The sequence below is a fragment of the Vidua chalybeata genome, chromosome 1, assembly GCF_026979565.1.
Source record: "Vidua chalybeata isolate OUT-0048 chromosome 1, bVidCha1 merged haplotype, whole genome shotgun sequence".
NCBI classification, from domain to species: Eukaryota; Metazoa; Chordata; class Aves; order Passeriformes; family Viduidae; genus Vidua; species Vidua chalybeata.
The window spans coordinates 8,859,023-8,884,530 of NC_071530.1; the positions used below are offsets into that span (position 1 = coordinate 8,859,023).

The following is a 25,508-nucleotide window of genomic DNA, read 5'->3' on the forward strand; positions in this document are numbered from 1 at the left end:
TGTGGTTACAGGTCTGTATATTGATTTAGTTTTTCCTTTTATCTTGTAGATGAGATGGTTTTGAAAGGTCTGTAAGAATAAGGTTAGCAAATTCAAGAAAATACCTTCTCAGACCCTTCTCCCTCCCCTTCTTTCAGTGAGGAAGGCAAGTTTTGTGGCTGTCCAGGGCAAGAGGGAGATGTATATCCTCATTCCTCTTCCTTCAGAAATGTTGGCTGCTGTACTCCAGAAACTCTGCTTGAGAGTATCAGTCTCAAACACTGATACTTGAGATTACATGGATCACAAATTGAATGTGATCAGAAGATTCCATAAATAAAGTGTAAAAGCACAAATCCACAGAGCAGCACTATGATATATATGGCAGCAGTTTCTGTGAAATCCATAACATACAGAACTTGGTTTTGGAATACCTTGTGCTTTTTAAACAGGTGTGAATGCCATTGCTGTCATTGAAAATATGCTGACTCACCAAAGGGGAGTTCTTTGCTTTTAAATTTCTTTGGGGGAGAACTTTGGAGCCTTAAAAAGAGTTTTGAAAGTTTCTGTCTTGACAACTTCTTTACTAGGATATAGTGGCTTAGCTGGCTGATTTTAGAGGTTTTTCAGCAGCAGAGTAATTAAGCTGAGGCTGAGCCTTCTCAGACAGACTCATAACACTTACAGAAAATGCATTCTTAGGCATTCATATGCAATCTCTTACCTGGAACTCCTGCATGAACCTCTGGAAGGCAGATGACAGGAAAGGAAAAAAAACTTGATTGACTTCTTTTCAAAATGGGGAAAATCTGTAGGGGTGATGTGAACAAAAGTGATCAGAGCCCAAGAGAAAAGATAAAAGATTCTCATCTTGTAGGAGTTCTTGAATATCTGTAAGAGCTGTATGAAATTGCACTGGAGGTTCTGTGATTCTGTGAAGGGATGACGTGTCTTACGTCTTCATATGAGGCTTTTCTGTCCCCTTCTGATTTTTCCCCTTCATTTTGAAGATGCACTTTGTGAGTAGGGAATCAAATTTGTCTGAACAATCTGAATACTTACCTAAATTTTATCTATGGTTTGATTGCCTTTAGTACATGCGATTTTGATTATGAACCAAGTTAAAATGCTTTTTGTTTGTTTGTTTAAACTTAGATCTGCAGAGTAGAAAGATGACACGGGGTGTAGTATCCTCGTGTGGCCATCCCGAGTAACCTGGGTTATTGTCTTGCCCCATCTAGTGGCCAAGACTGGATGGATAAAATAAAAATGAAGCTTATAAAGTGTTTATGATCTATTAAGTTGTGCAATGGCCTTTTTGAGAAGGAACTCTTCAACAATCATTCCTGACTTTTAGAATTAAGTGAGAATTTTACAATAGTTACTTTAATGCCATGAAAACACTGAGTGCATCTAACTTTAGTTTTATGCTTACCAAGTATTACTGTTTTCTGTTTTACATTCTTCTTAGTCTTTTTGGCATAATATATTTGTTATTTGTATTCTGTTATCCCTTTTGTTTTGGTCTTGGATGATACTTTGACACAACAGTGGTAAAATTAACCTCACACTGACAAACTCTGAAAATGGATAATTTGGTCTCTGGAAGACCCCAGGAAATGCACTTAACTGTACCTGTACTTGTGGCAGTGCAGGGCTTTGGGGAGGAAGGGGAGCTACAGAAATGTTGCTAGATCAGAAATCAATATTTGCTGCTTAAAAATACAAAAATGAAAGGAATAATAGGATTTTAAAAAATAACAACAAATCAGCTTTGTCCTGTTTTCTAAAAATAGCGGTCAGAAAGAGTGCAATGCCTTTTTTTTTTCTTTGTTTTGAAGGAAGAACTTTATGGGGAGAGAATAGCTTTTTATTCTAGAATGAATACAGCTTTTCTGACATCCCTACAGCATTCTGGAGCCAGTGCTATTACAATGCAGATGTAAATTAATCTGTGTCCTGATTTCTGTTTGCTGGCTTGCAGGGAAGGTCAGACATTTTACTTCACCTAGTGCTGGGATGAATCTTAAAATACAGAAGTTTTCTAGAACACCCTGCCAGTAGTTCCCTTTGGCTGTTTTAGGAAGGAGGTCAGTTCAAGCATCTTTTAGTGTAAATACTGAGCTCACAGAAATTGTTGTATGCACATGGAATGATATCTATTAGTGTGTTGTTGGTGTCCATAAGAGATGCTTGAGTTAGGTGATACAAATACACTTCCATGCACTTCACTATGATCTAATTCAGTGTGTCGATACCTCAGAGAGAGGGACTGTATTAAATGGTGTCAAAAACCCAAGGGATTCTGCAGTTCTGCAAAACAAGTAGAGAAGGTTTGTAAGTGGGCAGATAGTGAAGTATTAGGTAATATTGAGGTCACAACACTGATCTGTTCATGTGGAACATCACTGGTTGCTCTGATATTGTAAAGCTAAAGAGGACAAGAATTTTAGAAGTAATAGAAAGTGTTCTGGTCTTGTTAGGCTTTGTAAAAGGTATTTTATAGGAGGAAATTAAAAGAACTGTCTTTAGTTCCATGTAAAAGTCTCTGGGAAGATTAATGAAGTTGCTGCCCTTAAGTAATACATCATGGATATATTTGAGGGGGAAGGAAAGAGCTGATTAAGCTCTGAAATAAGGACAGTGGGTATGAAGAAACTTTACCCATTGAATTTGAAGTGAAAATTAGAATGTTTCTTGTCAATAATTGGATTAATCTGATGATTAACTTTCCAGCAACAGTAGTAAAATTACTACAGTGGATGAAACACAGAGAGCTCAGCAGTGCAGGGGCCCCTTCTCATCAGCTGTTTGCACTATGGTATGGAACATGTCCCACACTTCTATTAATACTCCACGTGGACTTTACCAGTAGAAATACCCTCACCCTCAGGCCAGCCAGCGGCCCCAGGCACTGGCCTGTACCCTCTGAAATGATCCCTGGCTGTGTCCCAGGCCAGGTGCTATGATGGGTGGATCCCAGAGAGAGCCCTCCTGATTCTTGTGTCCCTGGTTCTTGTCAAAGAGAACAAGATAATGTGTGCAGGGTGTGAAATGGTGTCACCTACACTGGCACTTTGCTTTTGCTTAACTCTTGCAGGAGTAGGGTTTAAACATTATCAGTACCTGCACGCAGGCATGGTGGAGTATTAATGAGTTTTTTTACTGTAGGAACTAACAAAAGCCAGAAACTTGCAGCTTAAGGATTAAAGTGGGAAGTAAGACATATTTTTAACACCTATTGTAATTCAGGCTGTGGTAGCTTATCAAAGAAATTGGTATATACACCATCACAGGATTGCACGTCTCTAAAAATGTGTTCTAACTCATCTGTGGATTTATGGAGTTACATACAGGAATCTCTAGACAGAATCCTCTGGCCTGGGTTATCTGGGAGGTCAGAATTCATAGATCTTAATGGTTCCTTTTGCCTTAAAGAGCTATGAATCAAGAAAAAACCTGAATGCTCAAAAGCACAGTGCATTTTTAATCATACTATTTTACACATTTTGCTTAGGACAAGAACAGCTCACAGTATTAGGTAGCATGTTAGAAAAGAAGCTATTCATATGTTTAATTCTCTGTACTCCAAAGATGCCATCATTACCACATACTGAAATGCCCTGTTGGTTTAAATGAAGAAATTGCTGACTCCAGAGTGTACAAAAAAAACCCAACAGTGTTTGGAAGAGTTCAGAAGGTGATGGTATTTCAGCTTTTTAGGTTTTTTAAGTTCTTAAGTACTCTAATAATACCTTCCAGTTGGGCTGCTGCTTAATAAAATTAACCTCATGTAGTAAAGAGTAGAATATATGATGGCCTATAGTGTTCTAATAACAGCCATCTTTGAACCTGGTTTATATCTTAATGCAAGTACAGTATCTTTAGTTTTGGGTTTTTTCTTTAAAAACTCTCCCATACTGAGGTACGTTGGTATACTTGAAGGACAAAAGTTGAGGTTGCCAGCAGAAAAATAATTAGGCTTGATTTGTTTGGTTAGTTTTTTTACTTTCATTGAATATACTGAGTATGTATAACAGGACATTTTCCACAGGATGAATTGTGAATGCTGAGCATTTGGAAAATCAGGTTTGTGTCAGACTTTGAATTTTGACTCAGCAGACATTGCTTTTACCATAATGTGACCCTGCAGAATTCACCAGCGGCAGTTGGGGAAGAGCCCAGCCAGTGAAGCACAGCTTGCCTAATCCAGTTTTCTGATGATAAACCATGGGGCTGTGTGATGAGCTGCATTGGCAGCTGCAGGTCTGGGTGCACAGAATGTGCTCTTACCCATAACCAGAAAAAACACCTACCTTTGCAGCTCCTCATAATCTTCTATCTCCTTTGAGGTGAATATTCCCGACTGTATTCTAGCCAACTTCAAACAGATACGTCACTGACTAGAATGTTCTGCAGCCCCATTTCACAGTCAGAGCACAGAGGTGCAGTTTGCCAGGTGATGAGAATGGCTGTGTTTGTAGGTGGTCGAGCTGAAGCCAGGTGGAAAGGACATTCCCGTCACCAGCGCCAACCGGATCGCGTACATCCATCTGGTGGCAGACTACAGGCTGAACAAACAGATCCGCCAGCACTGCCTGGCCTTCCGCCAGGGGCTGGCCAACGTGGTGAACCTCGAGTGGCTCCGGATGTTTGATCAGCAGGAAATACAGGTACCTCTGCTTGAAGCTGCACAAAGCAATTGCTCCAAACAGAAATAATTGCTGATTTCTGCCTGTATTGTAATGGTCTGATTTTCTTTGCTGTTAGGTTCTGACTTCTGGTGCACAAGTTCCTATCAGTTTGGATGACCTTAAATCTTTCACAAACTATTCAGGTAAGCATATTTTGCTTAAGTAAAAAAATCTATTCTGACTAACTTGGGAATAACTGAACATGCTTTTTATCCTACCTTTTAAGAAAAAGTTGCAGGGTCATTCTTGTTACCTTTGGCCAAATTCAGAAAATTGGCTAAAATTACAACCCAATTTTATAAATGGTGGGAAATTGAAATACACAGTTTAGTTTATTCACATGCTTAAATGCAAGTTTATAGCTAGATAATTTGAGGGTGTTTCTTTTCTGAATTAAAATTAGTCACTGACTGTGTCTGATTGATCTGAAAATAAGTCTGCAAATTACTTTGGGATAGTAGTTTCTACTACATCATTTAGATACTTACAATTTTTCAGACAGTCTGAAGAGAGAAATCATCTATTTTCCTTGTGAGAAATGCAAGGTATCTTACTTCTTTTGTCCCCTGCATTGATTGTGAATGTAATCAAAAAGTAGCTACCAAATAATCAGTTCTCATCTGGGCTTACCTCATCAGGGTAAATGGATTCATTCCATAACATCCCGGGTATTGCAGATTTTGCACACTCTTGGAGTGAAAGGCAATAATCTGCAGTTACTAGCTAAATGCTAAACTAAATAAAATTAATTTAAAATAGGCTTCAGTGAAGAAAACCGCATTTAAGAAGCAGAGGGATATAGTAGCTATAGGTAAGCAATGAAACTGAAATTGCAGTGATGACAGATCTGTAGGTAGTGGAAGTTAGCAATACAAGCCTGTTGGATATAATACTTTCCCCAAACCTTCAAGATTGATGCTAGGTTTTCTGTAGAATTTATTTCTTACATAAAACTATTCTAGCTGTAAATAATTTCAATCTCTTTTCAGGTGGCTACACAGCAGACCATCCTGTAATTAAAATATTTTGGAGGGTTGTAGAAAGCTTCACTGATGAAGAGAAACGCAAACTCCTCAAATTTGTGACGAGCTGTTCTCGACCACCTCTTCTGGGGTTTAAGGTATTTCCTCTGACTTCCTGGCAAGCTTTTAGAAATGCTGTGGATGTTGGTCCAATTTTTTCTTGTCTAGGAATCTACAATTTGAGAATACTCATCCGTAACTACAGAAACAGCTTCAATGTTTGCATTTGCATGTCTAATAAGTACAGTTTTAAAATATGTAATGAAGTGTTCTGTTGTTTTCTGTTTTAACTGTGAAATTTGATAAGCCTGTAAACCACTGATTAGAGCACTTGCTGTGTGTGATGGAAGATCCTTGCTGCCATTTCATGTGCAGGAGAGTTGCTACCAATTTCAAACAACAGGTTGAGTTAAGCCTAGTGTCTTCTAAGTCAGGCAAAAGAGAATTTAGGATATAAAAGCAGTTATTAAATTTGATACTCTTAAATGAGCCATTTGAAGCAGGATGTGTATTTTCTTCTAATTCCCATTTATTTGCTTGTAGCTCACAGCTCATTACCCTTAGCAGCAAAATATTTAGCTGCAGTCTCCAGATTGCTTTTTACAGGAGAGCTTAAGTATGAAAATTTTCTGTATTATTGATAAAACTAAAAAGAGGCCAAGGCAAGGTGAAGACATTTTGAAACTAAATTCTGGAGTTGTTCTACCCATGAATTTTAGTGGACTGCAAAATTTTGGCTAAGAACCAGCCATCACATAATTTCCTCTAAAATGTGGGAACATTCAGTGCTGTGTGGTGGTGTTACCATGTGGATGGGCAACATCCTCCATCTTCAGTATCTGTAGTCTATAGCTCAGCTGCACTCCTTTTATAGACATCTAGGATTGGAGCTGGATTGCCAACTTTCAGTTGGTAATTGGTCTGGCTGTTCCATGTGTCAGCTTCAGAATGAAATGAGTCATGTCTCAGACTCCCCAAAACATGCTAACCACATCCCCTTTAACAGTAAAGAGTGTCCATAGATATGGATATGGAGACAATGGACATGGCTGTTGAATCACATGAATCCTGTCTCTGGTATTTGTCTATTGATTTATGTGATTCCTTATTTAAAAGGAATGCAGGCCTTTCTCCTGAACCCCCCACGTCCATGCAAATATCACTGTACAGTACTGTAACAATAAATAGGATTTTACAGGACAGCAGGCAGAGCAATTGGAAAACTCCAGGATGAGACCAAGATAGAACAGTGCATATCAGTCACATTAGAAAGGGAGAATTGGGAAACAGCTGGGAAACCAAGTAAGCAGAAGTTCCCATTTGTTGTCATCCTCTTTAGTTTCAAGGGGAGAGGAGGAAATGCAGATGTAGGTACCCAGCTTTGAGGTATCCGGTGTGACATTTGAAGAGATGGAGGAAGTGAATCAAAAGTCTAAAAATATTAAGGCTGACAGTGACACACTTGAAAGAAGCTAAATGTGGAAAGCTGCAGTTTGTGTGTTCATTTGGGAGATGGGCCACAAACTGCCTGTAACAGACATGGCTAGGAAAAAATGGAAGCAAATTAGTCACCAGATTTTGCAGCATGAAAGCAGTGAGTTCAAAGATGAATTCACTGTACAAAGGGCTTGCATTCTCAGCCACATGCAGCAGTGTTGGCAGAGGAAAGCAGCTGAGAGGGCGTTCGAGCCGCTCTGCTGGGCAGCTCAGAGCGGGACCTCAGCCATGGTAGCTGCAGCAGGACTTGTAAACAGGGATTTACCTCCAAACCAGGGGCTTGCCAGCAAGTGTCTGCCAGAAAAGGCAGTGGGTGACTGGTATTGTCATCAGCAGGAATGTCTTGGTAGCCCATGGCAGTGCATCGTTTGGAGCTTGGAAGGTGCAGGAGTGCTGAGTATTACCAGCCAAGTAAGCATGAGAACGTGTTTATGTTGATGGGAGACATGAACACAAACAGTCTTCAACATTTTTTTGCACTTCAGTGTGTGGGCTGTATTTTTCTGACAGAAACACAATTTTTGGTTCTCACTCTGAAGTTTTCTGTGTATTTCTGGTTCTCACTCTGAAGTTTTCTGTGTATGCATTATATTGTGGGATCAGCATGTTTTCTTTAAGTTAGTGCATGTTGATTTAAGATTAGGAAATATCTTGACGGTCATAGCTTATAGATAACATTGTCTAGCTTTGATAATTAAAAAATTTTCAGCTTTCATTGCCAGAGTCAGGTTCAGAATAACATTTACTAAAGCTAATTAAAGTTTAATAAGTTTAATAAATGTGATTGTTACAGACAAAAAAAAAATCATTAAAGTGTGGTTGAAAATTGTTAAGTTTCAATCAGGTCACATAATAAATTGATGATACTTTTCCCTTCCAAACTATTGCAGTTTCCCGCTGTACAGTATTTAATTATGCAACAAATGGTGCCCTTGGCATGACATTTCAATTTAGAACTCCATTTTTCCATTTTTAAAGCTAGAGTCAGGGAATTCAATTAGCATTTTGAAAGGAACACTAAAAATGCAACATTTTAGCCATGAAATACTTTTAAGGCCTCCATTTGAACAATAATTTAGCTTAGAATCTCATTGACCTTTTGCCTTTGAAGCTGGAATTTTTTTCCAGTTTCTAAAATCAGAACTTTTTTACCTCAGGCAAGCTTTTGATAAAATGAATACTGTCTTGCCAGCAAAAGCGGTGATTTGGATATAACAAATAAATATATTTTTCACTGTACTACTTTCTGGAAGAAGATAAAAGAGATTATATTAAAACAATTAAATACTACATACAAAATACCTTTAAAGTGTGTTCTTCAGATCAGTAGTTAACACATCAGAATAATCATCAGGGTTTGACAGGTTTTTATCATTACAGACTCACTATGCACATTGATATTATGTTTGTGTAACATTGTACACTTGTACCATAGACTGTATGAACAATAGCAAGTCATTATATTTTCCTTAGAATCACATAAATTGCTTTGTGTATTCTAAATTAGTGGATCTTGTTGAGACAAGGCAGAGGGAGACACTACATAATTCAGGAGTGGTTTTGGTGGTATGAGGAATGAAAGAAATGCCATTTGAGTGTCATTGTGACAGATTTTCATCTAGTGATTTACTTTGTAGAGATGTGTGCCAGCTGCTGCAGGGTAGATTTTGGCTTGTATACCTTTTTTTGATATGTGATTGTTTTTTGTCTTGGTTGCATCTTCAGGAGTTATATCCTGCATTTTGCATTCACAACGGAGGATCTGATTTAGACAGGCTGCCTACTGCCAGTACCTGCATGAACTTGCTGAAGCTGCCCGAGTTTTATGACGAGAACCTGATGCGAAGCAAGCTCCTCTATGCCATTGAATGTGCTGCTGGATTTGAACTCAGCTGAGTCCAACCCATGCTTATCCGGATGATCTGCAGAAGAACGAACCAGTGCCTACTCTATAAGCAGCACCCATACCCAAGCAGTTTTAAGGGAATTCTGTCTACATTTCTGCAGCTCTTGTGTCTTACCAAATGCCCTCAAATAGGTTTCATTTCTAAACACGATTTCTTAGTTAGCTTCCATTACTGAATATTGCATTGACACTGCTTTATGACTCAAAACAATGAATGCTGTGTGCAGCGTGGCTGATTTCTGTGTTTATGTGAAGAAAGAGCACATTTAAAGAACAGTGATATCTCAGTGAAATTAACCAAAGATGAAGCTTTGGCTTTGTGCTGTTCAAACAAAAATAATTTTGCAAACTGGCAATAAAGTTGTGTACTGTGCGGTGCATTGGGATGAGACAGGGCTAACATCCTGTAATTAATCTTTTAGAAGGAAGGCAAGCAGATGTTTGCAGATATCCTAGAACTGAGAGGATGAAAATGCTCATTTCTGACAACCTGACATCCTAACTTTTATTGTAGAGTTGTTTACAAATCATAGAGAGATGGGCAGTCCCCAACCATATGAAATTCAACCAGGGCAAGTGCTGAGTTCTGCACCTGGGACAGGGCAGCCCTGGCTGTGTGGACAGACTGGGGAATGAGAGGCTGGAGAGCAGCTGTGGAAAGGGACCTGGGGGTCCTGGTTGATGCCAAGTTGAACACGAGCCAGCAGCGCTCTGGCAGCCAGGAGGGCCAGCCCTGTCCTGGGGGCATCAGGCCCAGCTTGGCCAGCTGGGCAAGGGAGGGGATTGTCCCCTCTGCTGTGCACTGGGGCAGCCTCACCTCGAGTGCTGAGGGCAGTTTTTGGTGCCACAATATAAAGAAGACATTGAGCCATTAGAGAGCATCCAGAGGAGGCCATGAGGGTGGTGAAGGGCCTGGAGGGGAAGCGGTGTGAGGAGGGGCTGAGGTCACTTGGTCTGTTCAGCCTGGAGGAGACTGAGGGGAGACCTCACTGCAGTAACAACTCCTCATGAGGGGAAGAGGAGAGGCAGGCACTGATCTCTGCTCTGTGGTGACAGTGATGAGACTTGAGGAACAGCGTGGAACTGGACTGGGGAAGGTTCAGATTGGGTATCATGAAATGGTTTCTCACCCAGAGGGTGGCTGGGCACTGACCAGGCTCCCCAGGGCAGTGGTCACAGCCCCACGTCTGCCAGAGTTCGAGAAGCGTTTGAACAACGCTCTCAGACACCTGCTGTGATTCTTGGGGTGTCCTGTGCAGGACCAGGAGTTGGACTGGATGATCCTGATCAACCCCTTCCAACTCAGCATAGTCCATGATTCTATGATAGTTATGCAGAACTGATTTTGTTTTATACTGCCTTCCCTCAAAATGATAGACACTGAGATAAAATGGGTGTAGTATTTCATTTGTGCTTTCTGAAACACTTGGAAGAAAATGGATTTGCATTATTTTAAGTTCAACCTTTGCTGCATCATTATCACTTGGACACTGTTCTGAATGGATGTGACTTTCCAGGTTTTTTCTGTCCTGTTTCTGTCTTTTGTGCCTGTACAGGTTTGTTGATTGGTTGGTTGGTTTTAAATGAATCAGTCTCCTATTGCATACAGTACATATAGAAATCACCACTTTGGAAAAATATACATGTAATAATTATTAAAGTTACTTGAACCAAAGTTATCAGGCTTTATCTTTTATATTTGAAGCCTGTGGTGTTCACATTCCTTTTCCCTATCATTTCTTTCCATCTTAAATGCCATATGTGTGCTGTAGACAGTAAACAAATTAACCTTTTTTTGTGATTAAACAGCTTTTATATCCATTTCCCTGCAGTATTTCTGCTGAGAAAAGTAAGTGGGAATATGCTGCTTAATATAATTTGATATCTGGGTAAAAAACTGCTCTCATATGGAAGGAGCTGATCCTCCAATAGTAGGCACATTGTAGGGTTTCGTATGCAAACTCCAGTGAGTTTAGAAAAGGAATTATAGTTCAGACTGTAAGATTCATCAGTCCATCCCTCTGAACTTCACTTCTATATTTTAAATCATCAAAAATTACAATCAAATTTGTATTCAGCTCTTATGCAAAAAAATACTTTGCTGTTACTGGAAACTCTGCTGGATTTCCTATTTAATAAGCAGTAACCAGCAATATCCTTTTAAATGTGGGGAAACTGAGTGGTTTTAAGATGTTTACTAGTAACCATATAAAAATGTATAATTTCTTAATTTGGGTAATAAATGAAGTGTTAAAATACTATTTGTAGTCTTGATGTACAGAAATAAAATGATTGGTTTTCTTTTTGGTTTTGCTTTAGGCTTTTTACTTATGTTAAATATTACATGCTCAACCTATTCTTTATCCCAAATTCTTTTCTTGTATATTTTTCTACATAAATTATGAAACTTGTAAAGAAGTTGAAGAGATCAGTAATAGTGAAACTGCCTCCTCCTAATTGCAAAACCTGAACACTTCTTTTAGATAGCATTATTTATTTTAGAACCTAATGCTTTAAATATTTTGAAATTATTTTTCAATTCCATTATTTTGCTACATTGAGTAGTGTTGTATCTGTATTTTGTAAAATTAAATTAAATTTTTCTATTAAATATTTGTATTTTGAAGATTGTGTTGGAGTCATGCCAAGTACTGGTGACTGGTACTGTCCACTTTGTGCTTTTGAAAAGGAGCCAGTGCCCACTATTGCTGTCTGTGGCCAGGAGAGCAGAGGGTGCCACAGGGAGGGTAGGCTGGGGGAAGTGTGACTTACACAGAGCTGTAATTGCAGCAATCACAGAGCTGCAGAAACCTTCAGGAGAGAACTTGAGTTTGCTGACAGTACTCAGATGTTTTATTTCTTCGTTCTGCAGCACTCGGTGATGTTCGTGTATCCTGTACACGAAGTGTGACGCTGGCACAGGCAGGGCATCAGAGCAGTTGTATTTCACTCTGCACAGGCTGCAGGTCTGTGCAGCTTCACCACCTTCAGAATCCAGGCTGCAGTGAGAGGAGAGTGGGGCTTTCCTTTGGCAACCAGTGCTTCCAGCTCTGCCAGCTGTTTTCAGACAGGCAGGATGAAGCACAAGTTCCTGCTTTTCAATGATCTGTTGCTGGATAGTTTAAGGAGCAGGAGATAAAGGTGTGAGAGGTAACAGTAATGTCCTGAGGAGCAGGGGGGTTGAAATGATCTCTTGTAGCACTTACGTAGCAACAATTGTTTCTCTATGAAACTGGATTTTCTGGATTTTAAAAGAAAAGCAAACTGTCCCCCGGTGGTGATGCTTGTGGGGCTTAGGTAGGCAGAGGCAGGAGCACTCTGCATGCAGGCAACCTGAAATTTTATTGTAGATTTGATCATCAGAATTACAGCAGTAATAATTACGAATTTGGGGTTGGTTTCTGTACAAGACAACCCTTCCATAAAGTAAGTTTCTGTACTACAGTGTTTCTTCCGCCTAGTTCAGTACTTGCTTTTTGAAAAAGCAAGCATTTTCTGATTGGTTTTTGTTTTCAAGTAGGTTTGGGTTTGTAATTTTGTAACATGTTCTACAAACATTTTTGTCAAGGTCTGTATGATGGAAGAGTTCACAAATTTTTCATCTCTACAAAGTTCAAAGGTGTTAAAAGTGGAATAAAGAAATAAAATTAGCACTTGGTCTCTTTCTTTCAATGAGAGTTTTTCCAGATGGGAGTTCAGGCGTATTAGGTGGATTTAAAAAACAATAAAGCACAGCAAACCAAACCAGGAATAATTGGCCTTGTCTTTAATCTCTGTTGTCTTCTATCATGGTCATGAAAGCCAGACTTTTATAAATGTTACAAAACTGATTTCAAGGGAACATTTATATATCTTCAAAAGAGGAAAGATTTTCCTCCAGTTCCCTGTGTAAACACTGAGCTGACAGGAGTTTGATTTGAATGAGGAGGATATCTTCAGGTATTTTTTGGGGAGGTGCTCCATAAAAATAATAAGACCCGAGCTTCCTGATTCTGTTACTAGCAATGTTGACTTTTTGTTTTTTGGCATCACTTGAGTAATATAGCACAAACATCCTCATTTAATCATATAAAGGGGTTTGGAATTCAGAGAAAACACATTGAGTGCAGTGAGTTCATACATTTCAGTTTCTACTAAAAACTGTTAGTTAAATATCAGTGAGACAGCACATATTCTTACCACCACTGAAAAACATGACAGCACAGAAAAAAAAAAAAAAAAAAAGAAAAAAAAAGGAATGTTTGTTGGACCTGTAATATTTGCTCATATACATCCATCTGTGTTAATAATGGTTTGTGATGTAAATGCTTGTTACTTTTTTTCATTATGCTTTTGCCTGTCAGTGAAGGAGAGAAGAAATGAACATGGTGTGTAAAATTGATCAGGATATCTATATTTTTATTGACTTCTGCTTTTTGTGAATAAAATAAGTTGAGTTTTCTTGAAACTCTGCAGAAACACTCTTCCATTTTTTGCAGTAAATTGGGCATTCTCTTGTTAAAAACTGAAAACTGATGGTACTAAATAGGTTCTAAAAGCATGTAATATTAACTGCTTGTTGGTCTTGAAGGTAGTACTGTTGGAACTGGCCACCCAAGGCAGTGATGGAGTCACCATTCACGGAGGAATTTAAAATTCTTGGAGATGTGTCACTGAGGGACTTGGTTCAGTGGTGGCATGGGCAGTGCTGGGTTAATGGCTGGACTCAGTCATCACTGTTTTCCAAACTAAACATTCCTATGGTTCTGCTTTGGGATGGTTCATACCCTTCAGCTTTCAAGCTGTGATTTCCGACTCTACCAAGGAAGCTGCAACTCTGAGGTTTACCTGTGTTTCAGGGTGTCTTTCAAACAATGCACTTGCTCTGATTTGTAGAAAGATGTTCAGAATCTTTGGAAAGAATAAAACTCCATGGATAGAAGTCTGAGAAGTTGTAATTGATAGTGAAGATGCTACTCTTCAGCAAATACAAAAATATCTCTTTCAGCTGCTTCTGGAATTCTAGCACATGTGGGCTCATTTAAAGGTGCAATTTCGTTTTATCTCCTTTGATAATTAGACTTACCTGCTTCCCTTTGCTTATTTATTATTTTTATTGCTAAATACACTTCTAGTTCTACTTTAATATTTATAAAGTTAGTATTGTGCATATTTATTTTTAAATGTTTAGAAATGGCAGCATATATTCTTCAGCTTACCTGCTACTAAAAATGTGGTAGACATAAAACTACAGAAAACTCCTCTTGTAGGGCATTTCCTAATTTGTAACATTAATAAAAACACAAATGCCCATGTATCTGAGCTGTTTTTCAGTATGTATCTGATAGTCTGAAAAGGGGATTAAATTTCTCATGTGTGTAGAGAGACAAAACAAGACAAGAAGTGATCGTGAAGTTACACAAATTGAATCCATTAGAGAGAACACAGAATAGCTGAAGTCAGGAGGAATGTCTGGAGATCACCTCTTCCAACCCCCAGCTCAAAGCAGGGTCACCTACAGCAGGTTGCAAGATCTTCACCTGTGGAGTTCTGAATGTCTTCTTGGATGGAGAATCCACAATTTCTCTGGGCAATCTGTTTTCAGTGTGCAATTAACTTTACAATAAAACCTTTTTAATCAGGTTTAAACACATTTCTTGCATTCCAGTTTGTGCCCCTTGCCTCTTGTCCTGTGGGGCAGTACTAAGGAATCTGAGCCTTCTCCAGGCTGAACATCAGCTCTCTCAGCCTGTCCTCGTATGACACAGCCTCCAAAACCTTAATCATCTTTCTCTGCCTTGTTAGTGACCCCAGCAGCATCTTTAAAATACCTTTTGTGGACGTTGATGTGACTGGGGACTGAGTTAAGTGACAGTAAGTCTTTTCCTTGTCAGATTCCTGTGGTTGTTAATCAGTGGCACTTACCAGGTAAGGTTGGATTTAAGATTTTGTGGCTTTGCTTTTTCAACTTCTAGTGCTGCTTTGACTTTTCAAGGATTTTGCAAATCTCTTATCAGTGTAAAATAGCAGACTTGGTAAAAACTGAGCTCTGAATTATTTTCACAAAATTTTATAGATAGGATGCTAAACATTGATATAAAAACCATAGGACTAATGTTAAATCATCTAAATGTATATTTGCTTCTGCCACCAACAGTATCAAACACCGAAGTGCAACCTCTTGTGCAAACTCCTGTATTTTGACTGTCTTCTGAAGGTGAGTAGTCCAGAATTCAGCAAATCACATCAGACAGTCAAACAGGAGAAACCTAGGAATTCTGACTGGCAAAAAATGGGACATAAAGGCAGGCACAGATGTCCTGCAGCTTGATTTCACACTGTCAAGGGATGAGCTCGTCTTGTGTCATGGTTAAATCGTTGCTACATTTATTGCCAGAATAGTTGCTCTCCAGTCTTGGACTAAGCTTCCATGTCCACAGCTCTGCAGAATCATAAATTCTGTGTGCAAAGTTGGTTCATGTATTTATAGGAGCAGCGTGCTCAGATTTCCTACTATATTTAACATCATTCTTTTCTGCATTCCCAGAGCAGCTGTTTGTTCATTCTGTGTAACATTTAACTGAAAAGTAGTTTTGCATTATTTCTATTTTATTCCTTGTTTATAGTTACACATAGTTCTTGATTGCTGAAGAAAGAAACAGGCATTCACCAGATGGTGTTATTTCAGATCCTCCTGCTACTGCTGCTTGCCCAAATGTTAGACCTGGGAAAAGCATCTCTCCTCAGTTGCTATGTAGTTTTGCTGTATGTTGTCAAACAAACCTTCTGAAGGAATTGTTTCTTTTAGCCCTTGTATCTTTACTTAAGAATTATTTTCATTACAGCTCTGTTTTCCTTTTTTCCCCTCTTCACTTTTCAGGCAAAAAAAGCAGTAGAGCTCAAAGTTCTGCAGAGATACTTTAGGTATAATTACCTGGTAGATCTATCTGGCTATTGATGAAAAATTACATGGAATTAACTAATATTTCACATTGTCACATGGACAAAAAAGCATATCCCTGATCAAGTTAATGAACATAAATGCTGATCAAGCTCTCCTTGCAAAGAATAAGCACTTGGCATAAGCCGTGAGATAGTCTGACTGCCCCAATAGTTCCTGGGTTGTTGTGTGCAGACCCCAAATAATCAGCAAAATACATCTGATATTTCAGGAGGAATTGGCAAAAAACATCAACTATGCTGAAGTGATTTAACCACTTTCAAAAGCATTCACTTAGCTCAGGTTTTTGTACACAAAGAGGAGTCCAGCTAAACTTGCAGCTTCTAGATTACCTAAACACACTGTACAGATGAAAACTGAGGTTGTGTTCAGCAGGAAAACACTGGAGAATGCAAGGGAAAATGGGTTATTTTGTGCTTTTAATGCTTCTAGTGAAAGTTTTAAACTCTAGGTGTATTGCACATATTTCAAGCCTAATTGTTTCTGATAAACTATCAGGAAAAAGTTAATACTTATATTTAATTAAGTGGCACTTTCCAGAATTACTTTGCCAGCAGTACTATAATTAGATGACATGAGAACAGTCTTTGATACATATGCTCATATTCTTTGTTAACACCAAAAATAGAATCTGTAAATCTGTAAATAGAAAAACGGGATGCATTAAGCAGCAGGGCAGAGCAGCAGGCTGGGAAGGCTACAGCCATTACCACCTCAGGAGGATTCATATTAATGTCTCTCTAATGCAGCATTTTTAAGCATTTCTTGTGTTCTGATGGGCTTTATATAATTGACCTCTATAAATCATAAAAGATGGTTTAAAAAAAGAATCTGGGAACTATGTGAATTGCCAATACCTCCTGGAATGCTGCCACATGATTTCCATCATTAAGTTATAGCTACCAGTTAGGCCTGAATTCATCTCACTTAACTTCAGGCATCTGTGAGGTGGCACTTGGGGAGAAAAGGCAGCCCTGGGACAGAGCTCTGGTGGGCGGTTCCTTCTGTACTGAAACACATCTCCAAAGAGGGTGGAAGGAAGTGTGCCCTGGAGGTGCCCTCTCCTCCTCTCTCTTCACAGTCAATGGCCTCAAACTGGATGTTTGAGACAGCTGAAGTTGGGTGAGGTGACCAGACCTTTCTCTCATGTTCCCAGAGGAGAGCTGAAAGTTCTTAAACAATTAAGATTCTTTGATAGCAGCTTTACTCTGACTCAGTGACTCAGCACTTGGATATCAGCCTGGATCTCTGATACCAGCTTTAACGGACCCACCAGACCTTCTTTTGTTATTGGAATGTTGATGCTCTGCCAGCAACATCGGATTTAATGTCCCTTAACACAGTACTCCAGGCTTCTGCTGCAAGCAGCAAGCCATAAAAACAGAACACTTTGACTTCATACTTCTGCAAATACCTTTGAAGGTGTTCTGAATCTAAAAGCTTTTCAGTTTTATTAGTCCTATAAATAGAACTAATTAAAAATGTTAATGAGCCAGTTATGCAATCCTTTTGGATTTCAGTAAAACATTCAATACTGTCTCTCCCAGGATCCTTCTGTACAAAATGTCCAGCACACAGCTGGATAAACACATCATGGGATGGCTGAGCGTTTGGCTCCCGGGTCAGCACAAAGGGTTACAGTGGATGGGGTTACAGCAGGCTGGTGTCCTGTCCCTGGTGGGGTTCCACAGGGCCCAGCCTCAGCCCTGTGCTCTTCAACGTCCTCATGGATGCATGACTTGGATACTAAGTTTGCCAAGGACACTAAACTGGGAGGAGTTGCTGACTCCCTTGAGGGAAGAGAGGCCCTGCAAAGACCCAGACAAATCAGAGGGCTGGGCAATCACCAGCCATGTAAAGTTCAATTAGGGCAATCCTGCATGCATGTGCTTCAGTATTCCCTGCAGTACCTCTTCTGGTGGGCTTTGCCACGTGCTATTTTAATTGAAATCACCTGCCTTTCCCTGTAACAGAGAACAGAAAATGAAATCTCGTGTGCACAGTTTGAGCAAACTTTAAAAAAGTAAATAATTCTTGTTGTTCAGTATTAGAGATAATCTGAGCTATCAATGATCATAAGTTTAAAAAAAAGAGGTGCCCTAATAAGTGATATTTGTAATTGGTGGCTCTGTAAACTGCCCCTTCTGAGAAGTCTTGGGAAATGTCTTCATATCTTCTTCAAAGACAAGCATAAACCAACTAAAAAATATTTTTTATTTAAAAAAAAATAATTATTTTATTTTGTTTTCATCTATAACTTTGTTAGGAAACATTTATTAACATTCTCAGTGTTTTGCTGTAGAAAATGCCAAACTGCCCTGCCCTCAGCTATGAGCAGGCACTTTACCTTCTCATACCTTCCTTTCTCCAAATGCAAAATTGGTCTCTAAGCCTTCCCAAATATTAATCCTATATCTGAAGGATGCTAAAACGGGGCTATGCTGTTTAGAGTCAGAACAGTGTTAGAAAATAGCTGGGCAGATTTATGTAATGATAACAATTGTGTTAAAGAAGCCATGGTCCTGGTTGCATTGATGCAGGCAGTGTTTTGATTCCAACCCTCTAGTTCCATATGGAATCATGTTTCTCTGCCATGTTCTGTTTGCTTGGCTAAACAGAAAGTTTTATGGTTGGCATCCATCATGCTTTAACTGTAAATATAAAATCTGCTCTTTAAATTATTAAAGCAAAGAGACTTCCTTGTGCAACTTCTGTCTTGTTTACTGCAGCTCAGGTTTTAGGACTCTTCACTTTTTTTCTCCCCTGTAACTGGTAATGAAGGGTTGGAGGAAAACCATTATTTCAAGAACAAGAAATGTTTAAAGGATTAAATCAAAATTTTGTATGGTCTCCTCCCACACCTCACAGTACTGACCTGCCTTTGCATTTGCCAGGCTGTGAATCCTCTGAGGTCCGAACGTCACCCATGAGGAAAAGCCAGTCTAACCTACTAATCCTTTGGGTTTTTTCTTTTCAAGTGGACCAACAACTTGGACTTCACAGCGACTTGCTGATGAGAAACTAATAATGGAGTGAGGTGTCTCTCTGCTCTAATTTTGAAGAATTGTTTCCACAACCACAACTTAGCGTCAACAATCAACAATATTTCTTTTGAAGCTTGCATTTCCCCAAAGCACCAAGCCTATACTTAGGGTTGTCCTACTAGTTGTCTTATTGATTTGTTTTAGTTTTTCTTCTGCCTTATTCCAAGCTGGCTTTTGTCTTTTTGAACTGACCCCACTCCTACACAAACACTTCCTAAATAATGAGTAGCCTTTTAATTGACTTTATTTGGGAAGGATACATTTTAGGCATTGGAACTCTCTAACTTCACTTTGGTGATCTATAAATTAACGCCTCTACTTTTTAAATAAGGGGCAAGAAATATAATTTTACAGCAATTTAAAGCATGGATGAAGTCCATATTTTAAAAATAGAATAATAACTTTTCTGCCCTATACTTTGCTCTCAGCCATGGCACTCAGAAAGCCACATACTTGAATATAACACAAAGGATGCTCCAATACATTCACCCAGTGCAGGGCTCTGTTCAGGTGCTACATGCATGGAGAGGAATCTGACCTCAGAGGAACTGTGTGCCAGAGTTACAACTTTTGAGACTACAACTTAAACACACAAGGGAGAAAAAATTTGATATCTCACCTTGAATATCCAAACTCATCTATTCAAAGAATGTTTCTTAAAATTATTGTTTTTTCACCTTTTCCTACAGCACCACACCCAGCCATCACTTTTTGCATTTCCCCTCACAGAATCCCAGAATGGGTCAGGCTGGAAGGGTCTATCTGGTCCAACCTCCCTGCTCAAGCAGGGTCACCACAGAGCACATGGCACAGGATTGTGTTCAGATGGTTCTGGAATATCCAGTGAGGGAGACTCCACAGCTCCTCTGGGCAGTCTGTTCCAGTGCACGGTCACCTGTACAGTAAAGAAATTCTTCCTCATGTTCAGGTGGAGTTTCTGTGCATCAGTTTCTGCCCACTGCCTCATCTCCTGTTGCTGGGTGCCACCGAGGAGAGCCTGGTCCATGCTCTTGGCACCCCCAGTTTTTGAGAGTAAAGACACAAAAGGGGAAGAATTTTTGTCATCTCACTTCTAGCAGGCAAACTCAGCTATTCAAAGAATGTTTCTTAACATTATTATTTTTCTTTTTTCCTTTCCCCTCGGCTGCACACCTGGGCATTGCTCCACAAAATCACATCGTCAATTAGGTTGCAAAAAACCTCTGAGAGTCCAGCCTATGACTGAACACCATCCTGCCCACTGGACACGCTGTGATTCTGTGGAGCAGGGAGCACACGTGGCTGGTCGAAACATTTTGTGCACGTTAAAACAGCGCGGTGCACAAACACACACCGACCCCGCCCCGCCCGGAGCCCTGCCCTCAGGGAGCCCCGCCCCTGCCCCGGGGAGCCCCGCCCCTGCCCTCAGGGAGCCCCGCCCCTGCCCTCAGGGAGCCCCGCCCCTGCCCCGGGGAGCCCCGCCCCTGCCCACAGGAAGCCACGCCCCCACAAGCCATAAACCCCGCCCCGCCTTGCCCCCGGCCCGGCGCAGCGCGGCCGGCTGCCGGCAGGGGGCGCTCTCCGCTCACACGGGACACCCGGCGGGGCCGTTCGAGAAACTTCCGGAAGCGGCGGGGCGGAAGTGACGGCGCGCGCTGGCTGCGCTTCCTGTTTGCGGCCGCTGCCGTTTGTCCCGGCGGGAGCGGCGGGAGGGGAGCGGCGGCCGCGCCGAGGAGCCACCGGCGGGTGAGTGCGGGGCGGACGGGCCCGGGGCTGCCCGGCCGCGGCCCTGCGGGAGGCAGGGGCAGCGGAGAGCGGGCGCTTGGCCGGGCCGCGGTGCTCGGCAGCGGCGTCCCTGGTAGCGGGGCCTCGCGGCGCGGCCGGCGCAGGCCCCGCAGTGGTGGATCGGCCCCGGGTGCCGCGGGGGCTCTGCCCGGCCTTGGCGGGGAGCTCGGGGAGCTCGGGGAGGGAGCGGCTGCCCAGGGCTCCCCCCGGCACTCGGAGCGGGACAAATCCCGGGACGTTCGGTCCCAGCCCGCGCTGCCGCCCGTTCGCCGCAAGGCAGAAAAAAAAATTCGGGTTTTCCATTCCTTGCTCACAGTGGTGTCAGTTCCCAGGGTACGAGGGCGAGCCTCGTTCCGTTAAACAGACCTTGTCCTATCTTTTTGTCAGGGTACTGCCTCGGCGGCTTGCGAGCGTTATTGTGTTCTCCTTTTCTCTACAAGTCCCTGAAAGGAGATGGCAGCGAGCTGCGGGCCGGACTCCTTGGCCATGCCTGCAGTGCGAGGACCAGAGGAAATGGCCTTAAGATGAGACCCGTGGGGAGATTCAGATTTGATAATGTAAAAAATATTTCACGTTTAGGGTGGTCAGCCACTGGAATAGGTTGCCTAGGGCGGTGTTGGAGTCACCATCCTTGGGGGTGTTTGGGAGCACCTGGATGTGGCGCTGGATGGGTTTGTGGTTAAGGGACACTGTGGAGGTGTTGGGGGGGGATGTTTGGCCTGGATGATCTCAGAGGCATTTTCCACCCCCGATGATCGTAAGCCAAACGCGCTGTGGTTCTCCCCCGATGGAAGCAGTTTCGTTACGCTCCGCTCAGTGTTGATTACTCGGGGTACGGGGCAGGAGGGAGGTTTGTTGTGGGTGAGGTCGGCAGAGGTCGGGTGTTGCCAGGTTCCGAGCCGAGGTGAAAACTCACACTGCCAGGTAAGGAACACTCTTTGTTGTCAGTATTTGTTGCGCTTCAGAGGGGACGGTGGGCTGGGTTTACGACTCGCGTTCCTGTTTGCGCCGGCACTTTGTGCTGTGTTGCTGTCTGAGCTCTCCTTGGCTGCTGAAAACATGTGCTTCGGCCATGCTAACAAAGGTGTTAGAAATCATTCAAAATACTGAACAAATCTGTTCTAAATTGTGGTAATAATAAATTGGTACTTATTTAGACACGGTAACATGAAAGCTGCATTTATAATGTGCAAATGGTTAGACTTGTGTCATTGCATAGTCAGTGATCAAACCCAAGAGTTTTTAAAGTGTCAAAAAGTGATAAGAACAAGGTGCTGACACAAGGGGAGCAACTGGGATGAAGCAAGGCTCTGCTTCTCTGGTCCTGCAGCAGTCCAGCTGGTCCTGCATTCACTGCTGCCTGCTGACCTTAATTTTTGTTTACTCTTTGGAGATCCTTGTACTCCAGTTAGGGATTTTATGTTCAGCTGGTGATCAAGAGCCTAGTAGTGAAAATACCATTTAGTTTGATGGATTATGTTGTCAAAGAAGATTTGTTCGGACCAATGAGTAAGTGTATTTATAGATCTTGTCTCTGTGATTACTTTTTTTATTGCAAACAACCAGAATTTTAACTACTGCACAACACTGGTCTAAGTTTGTGTACTCCCCTTGGCTCCTGTGCTGACTTCTCAGTGGAGAATAAGTGTATGTTGAAAATACAAGTTAAATTAGTAATACATTTTCTTAAATAATCTCTATTGGAGTAGAAATTTAAATTGCTGCTTTTATTGGCAGCAGTGTTTAGGCTGCAATGCTACTGATAATGTAAACTAAATCTGTTCCCCTTGTTCTCCATCGGGCTTGTCTTTTTAGTACTTATGCTTTCAAACTACAGCAGATTCTTACCCAGACAGCTTCTCTCGCTGGTATTTTCTCTGTCTTTCCCAGATCGATGCAGTTTAGTGATTTATACTGATTTATCTTGGCTGGGCTTGGGAAGAAGGCATTCAGGGCTTTACTTTTGTGTAGCACTAAAATTTTAGTTAGAGGGCTAATGTGTTTTGGTACTGATTTTTTTTTTTAATAGATAAGTAGATTTCTTTATGAACTGTAATCTTTCTTTTATCCATTAGAAGTTTTGGAGTGTATGCGGGGAGAGGGAATAACTTAGGTTAAATCATCATCATTTTATGTAAACTATAGGCTTTCTTAACAGTACACGGGAAATAAATACCAGGTTTTTGGTCTGTTCTGCATCTGTGCCGAGCTCGTTGGCGCAGTGAGGTCTGTGGGCGGCGATTGCGTTGTAGCCGGTCCGGAGGCGTCGCAGCGGTGGCCGGGAATGGACGGAAATGTGAGCGCGGGTTGAGCGCCGGGCGCAGCCGCCCGTGCGAGCCGGGGCCGCTGCCTGCGGAGGAGATGCAGCGCGGCAGAGCCCATGCGCTGCACTCCAGACTTCCCGGAGCACGTCCACTGCTTCTGAAGCGTGGAGTGATGCTTTGAAGGGAATTCGTTGCTGTAATTTTCGACTTAGCTGTGTGAGGTTTATGTTTAAGCGTTGTGCTCCTTAAGTAGGAAGTGCTCCATTTCTCTAATAGCATTTGTAAAGAGCCCCGTCAGTTGTGTCCTGGAAACATTTCCTGACAAAGCTTTTCCTTTGTCTTATTCAAGCAATGGAAGGATTAGAGAAATTACTTAGCTTTGTCAAAACTTGTTGGATCTTGCTTATGATGCTTGTTTCTTTTAGGATTTAAAATAAAACTGTAGTTGGGGGTATAAGTAGTTTAAATTATATTTTCTTACGAATGAAATATATTTGAATGGATGTTAGATTTTCTTTACTTCAGACGTAATGAAATCATTCTGCTTTATTTATTTAACTGCTAGGGAAGAAATAATTCATGTGTATACATTTCACTCCTACAGTTACTAGTTCTAGGTTTTATGTTTTCTATTTGTTCTGAATACAGTTATGTGTATTTTAGCTAATTCGTGCTTGTGAGAAATAGATGTATGAAATATGTTATACTGGTAAGAAATATTCCTGTAAGTTTTTTTAAGCACTCAAGCCGGGGACGGGAAGGTTGCTTCACAGTATTTCGAAACCGCAGCTGGCAGCAGGGAGAAAAGGACCTAATTTGCAAACAAATGGACGTGGCCGGGCTCGGAGATGGGTGCTTCTCCAAGGTAATCTGAGGAACACCCAGGCAGTGAATACTTGATAAATCTGTCAGATTGAGATAGCCAGAGCCATCAGGAAGAGCGTCTCAATGTCGAGTTCCAGTAACCCTCTGATTGGCATACATCCCTTCCCAGACACAGTTTTGTTCAACTCAGCTCAGAGAAAAGAGACTTTATGAATATGTGGGACTTTGAATGGAAAGAAAAGGCTGATCGCCGAAATCCCGGCCTCGAGCAAAATAAACTGTATAAAAACTGCTCTCGCAGGACGGATGGTGTGAACATAGGGGACCCTGTGCTGTAGTGGTCAAACCTGTGTGTGCCACCCAGCGCTGATCCCGGGCTCGGCACTGACCCTTTTGTTGATAGTGGCTTTTCGTTGTTATTCTCTAAATTTATGTTTGAACCATTAAATAAATCTTCTTTAATTAATAAATTGGAGCATTCATTTATAACAATACTGAAATCCTGCTGGTATTAGTGAGGACTCAGTTCTTAACAAGGATCTTAAATGCCATATAGTAAGTCTGAAGCCATTAATAGCTACAGTTTTTATTAAAACTTTCATTTTTCTGATTAGATTTTTTTTTGTGTCTTAGAATGTAGTCTGAATTGGTGACAGCCTATCAACCTTCTGAAAAAGATGTTGCTCTTTGCTTTAATGAAGCTTTTTTTTTTTATTTTTTCTTTTTGTTTGGCTTAAATAAAGTTATGACTCAAAAGCACTTCAGGAGAAATGTGTAGAAACTTTGAACTGTTTTCTTTTCCCTAGAGGATCATCTGATTGCTTGTGATTATTTGCCTAAAACTTTCTGGGCCATGTCTTTCAGTTGAGGCTTTCACTATTTTTAATTGCTTAATCATACGCAGATCATATATTTTTTAAAATAAGACATGAATTTTACTTTGTATGAAATAGCCTTTTATGGTTAGTTTTAGGAAAGTGACAGTGTTCCAGATATTTGTGACACAATTCCAAATTTGGACACCTGAGTTGTTTTGGAAAAGTGCTCCTTTGCTTTAAGGAAAGATCATGAATAAGTCCCCCTTTATCAGAGATCAGATGGATAAGCAGGAGAGTCTCAGCCAAGGGAGTGAGGGTGGCCTGTTGACTGATCAACATCCTTCCCTGGTTTTTGTTAGCCAGTCTAATTTCTTTCACAGATGAAGATTTTGAATTTCTTCTGTTTCCATTTTTGGTTGGTTTACTCTTTTTTAATAGTTTCTTACTAGTTGCCCTCTACAGATTTTCCATGTGCCAGGCAGCAATATAGACCAAGTGCTGTAATTCGTGCCAGAGTTGTGTCTTGCTGCCCTTGGGGAGGAGAGGAGTGGACAGGATTCTTTGTAGCTTCCTGCCTTAAGGGGTGAGGGTGTCCTGTACAGGTGTCTCTTGTTTGGCTGTGGTGGAGTTTTATTGTTGCTGGCTTTTCTACAGTGGAACATGAACTGCGAGGTAAAGCAGTCAGCCTAGCTGCCTTCTCCCTGTGTGAACTGGTATAATAATAACTGTATCCAAATCCACTCTGCTGTCTGACA

At 41.1% G+C, this 25,508-nt stretch overlaps 2 protein-coding genes and 1 long non-coding RNA gene across 7 annotated transcripts in view; 2 read left to right on the forward strand and 1 right to left on the reverse strand.

The window, feature by feature from the left end:
- Nucleotides 1-13,545, forward strand: part of UBE3C (ubiquitin protein ligase E3C) — a 71,898-nt gene extending 58,353 nt beyond the window's left edge. For both annotated transcript variants that reach the window (XM_053942939.1, XM_053942948.1), the window contains 4 exons: nucleotides 4,464-4,652; nucleotides 4,750-4,816; nucleotides 5,663-5,793; nucleotides 8,918-13,545. In XM_053942939.1, coding sequence (XP_053798914.1) covers nucleotides 4,464-4,652; nucleotides 4,750-4,816; nucleotides 5,663-5,793; nucleotides 8,918-9,088 — 558 coding nt within the window. In that variant the 3' untranslated portion in view covers nucleotides 9,089-13,545. The remainder of the gene's footprint in view (nucleotides 1-4,463; nucleotides 4,653-4,749; nucleotides 4,817-5,662; nucleotides 5,794-8,917) is intronic.
- Nucleotides 13,546-18,319: 4,774 nt separating this feature from the next.
- On the reverse strand, nucleotides 18,320-21,410 carry LOC128788019 (uncharacterized). The gene is made up of 3 exons (XR_008430931.1): nucleotides 21,213-21,410; nucleotides 18,914-20,091; nucleotides 18,320-18,807 (listed from the first exon to the last, which is right to left on the reverse strand). It is a non-coding gene; the product is annotated as an uncharacterized LOC128788019 (long non-coding RNA).
- DNAJB6 (DnaJ heat shock protein family (Hsp40) member B6) overlaps nucleotides 20,692-25,508 on the forward strand; it is a 56,053-nt gene continuing 51,236 nt past the window's right edge. The window contains exon 1 of one of the 4 annotated variants that reach the window (XM_053942679.1): nucleotides 20,692-20,807. The gene's annotated coding sequence lies outside the window, so the exon portion shown is untranslated. Of the gene's footprint in view, nucleotides 20,808-21,686; nucleotides 21,771-21,795; nucleotides 21,931-25,508 lie in introns of those variants that run through there. The other 3 variants (XM_053942705.1, XM_053942697.1, XM_053942689.1) reach the window with 3 other exon arrangements.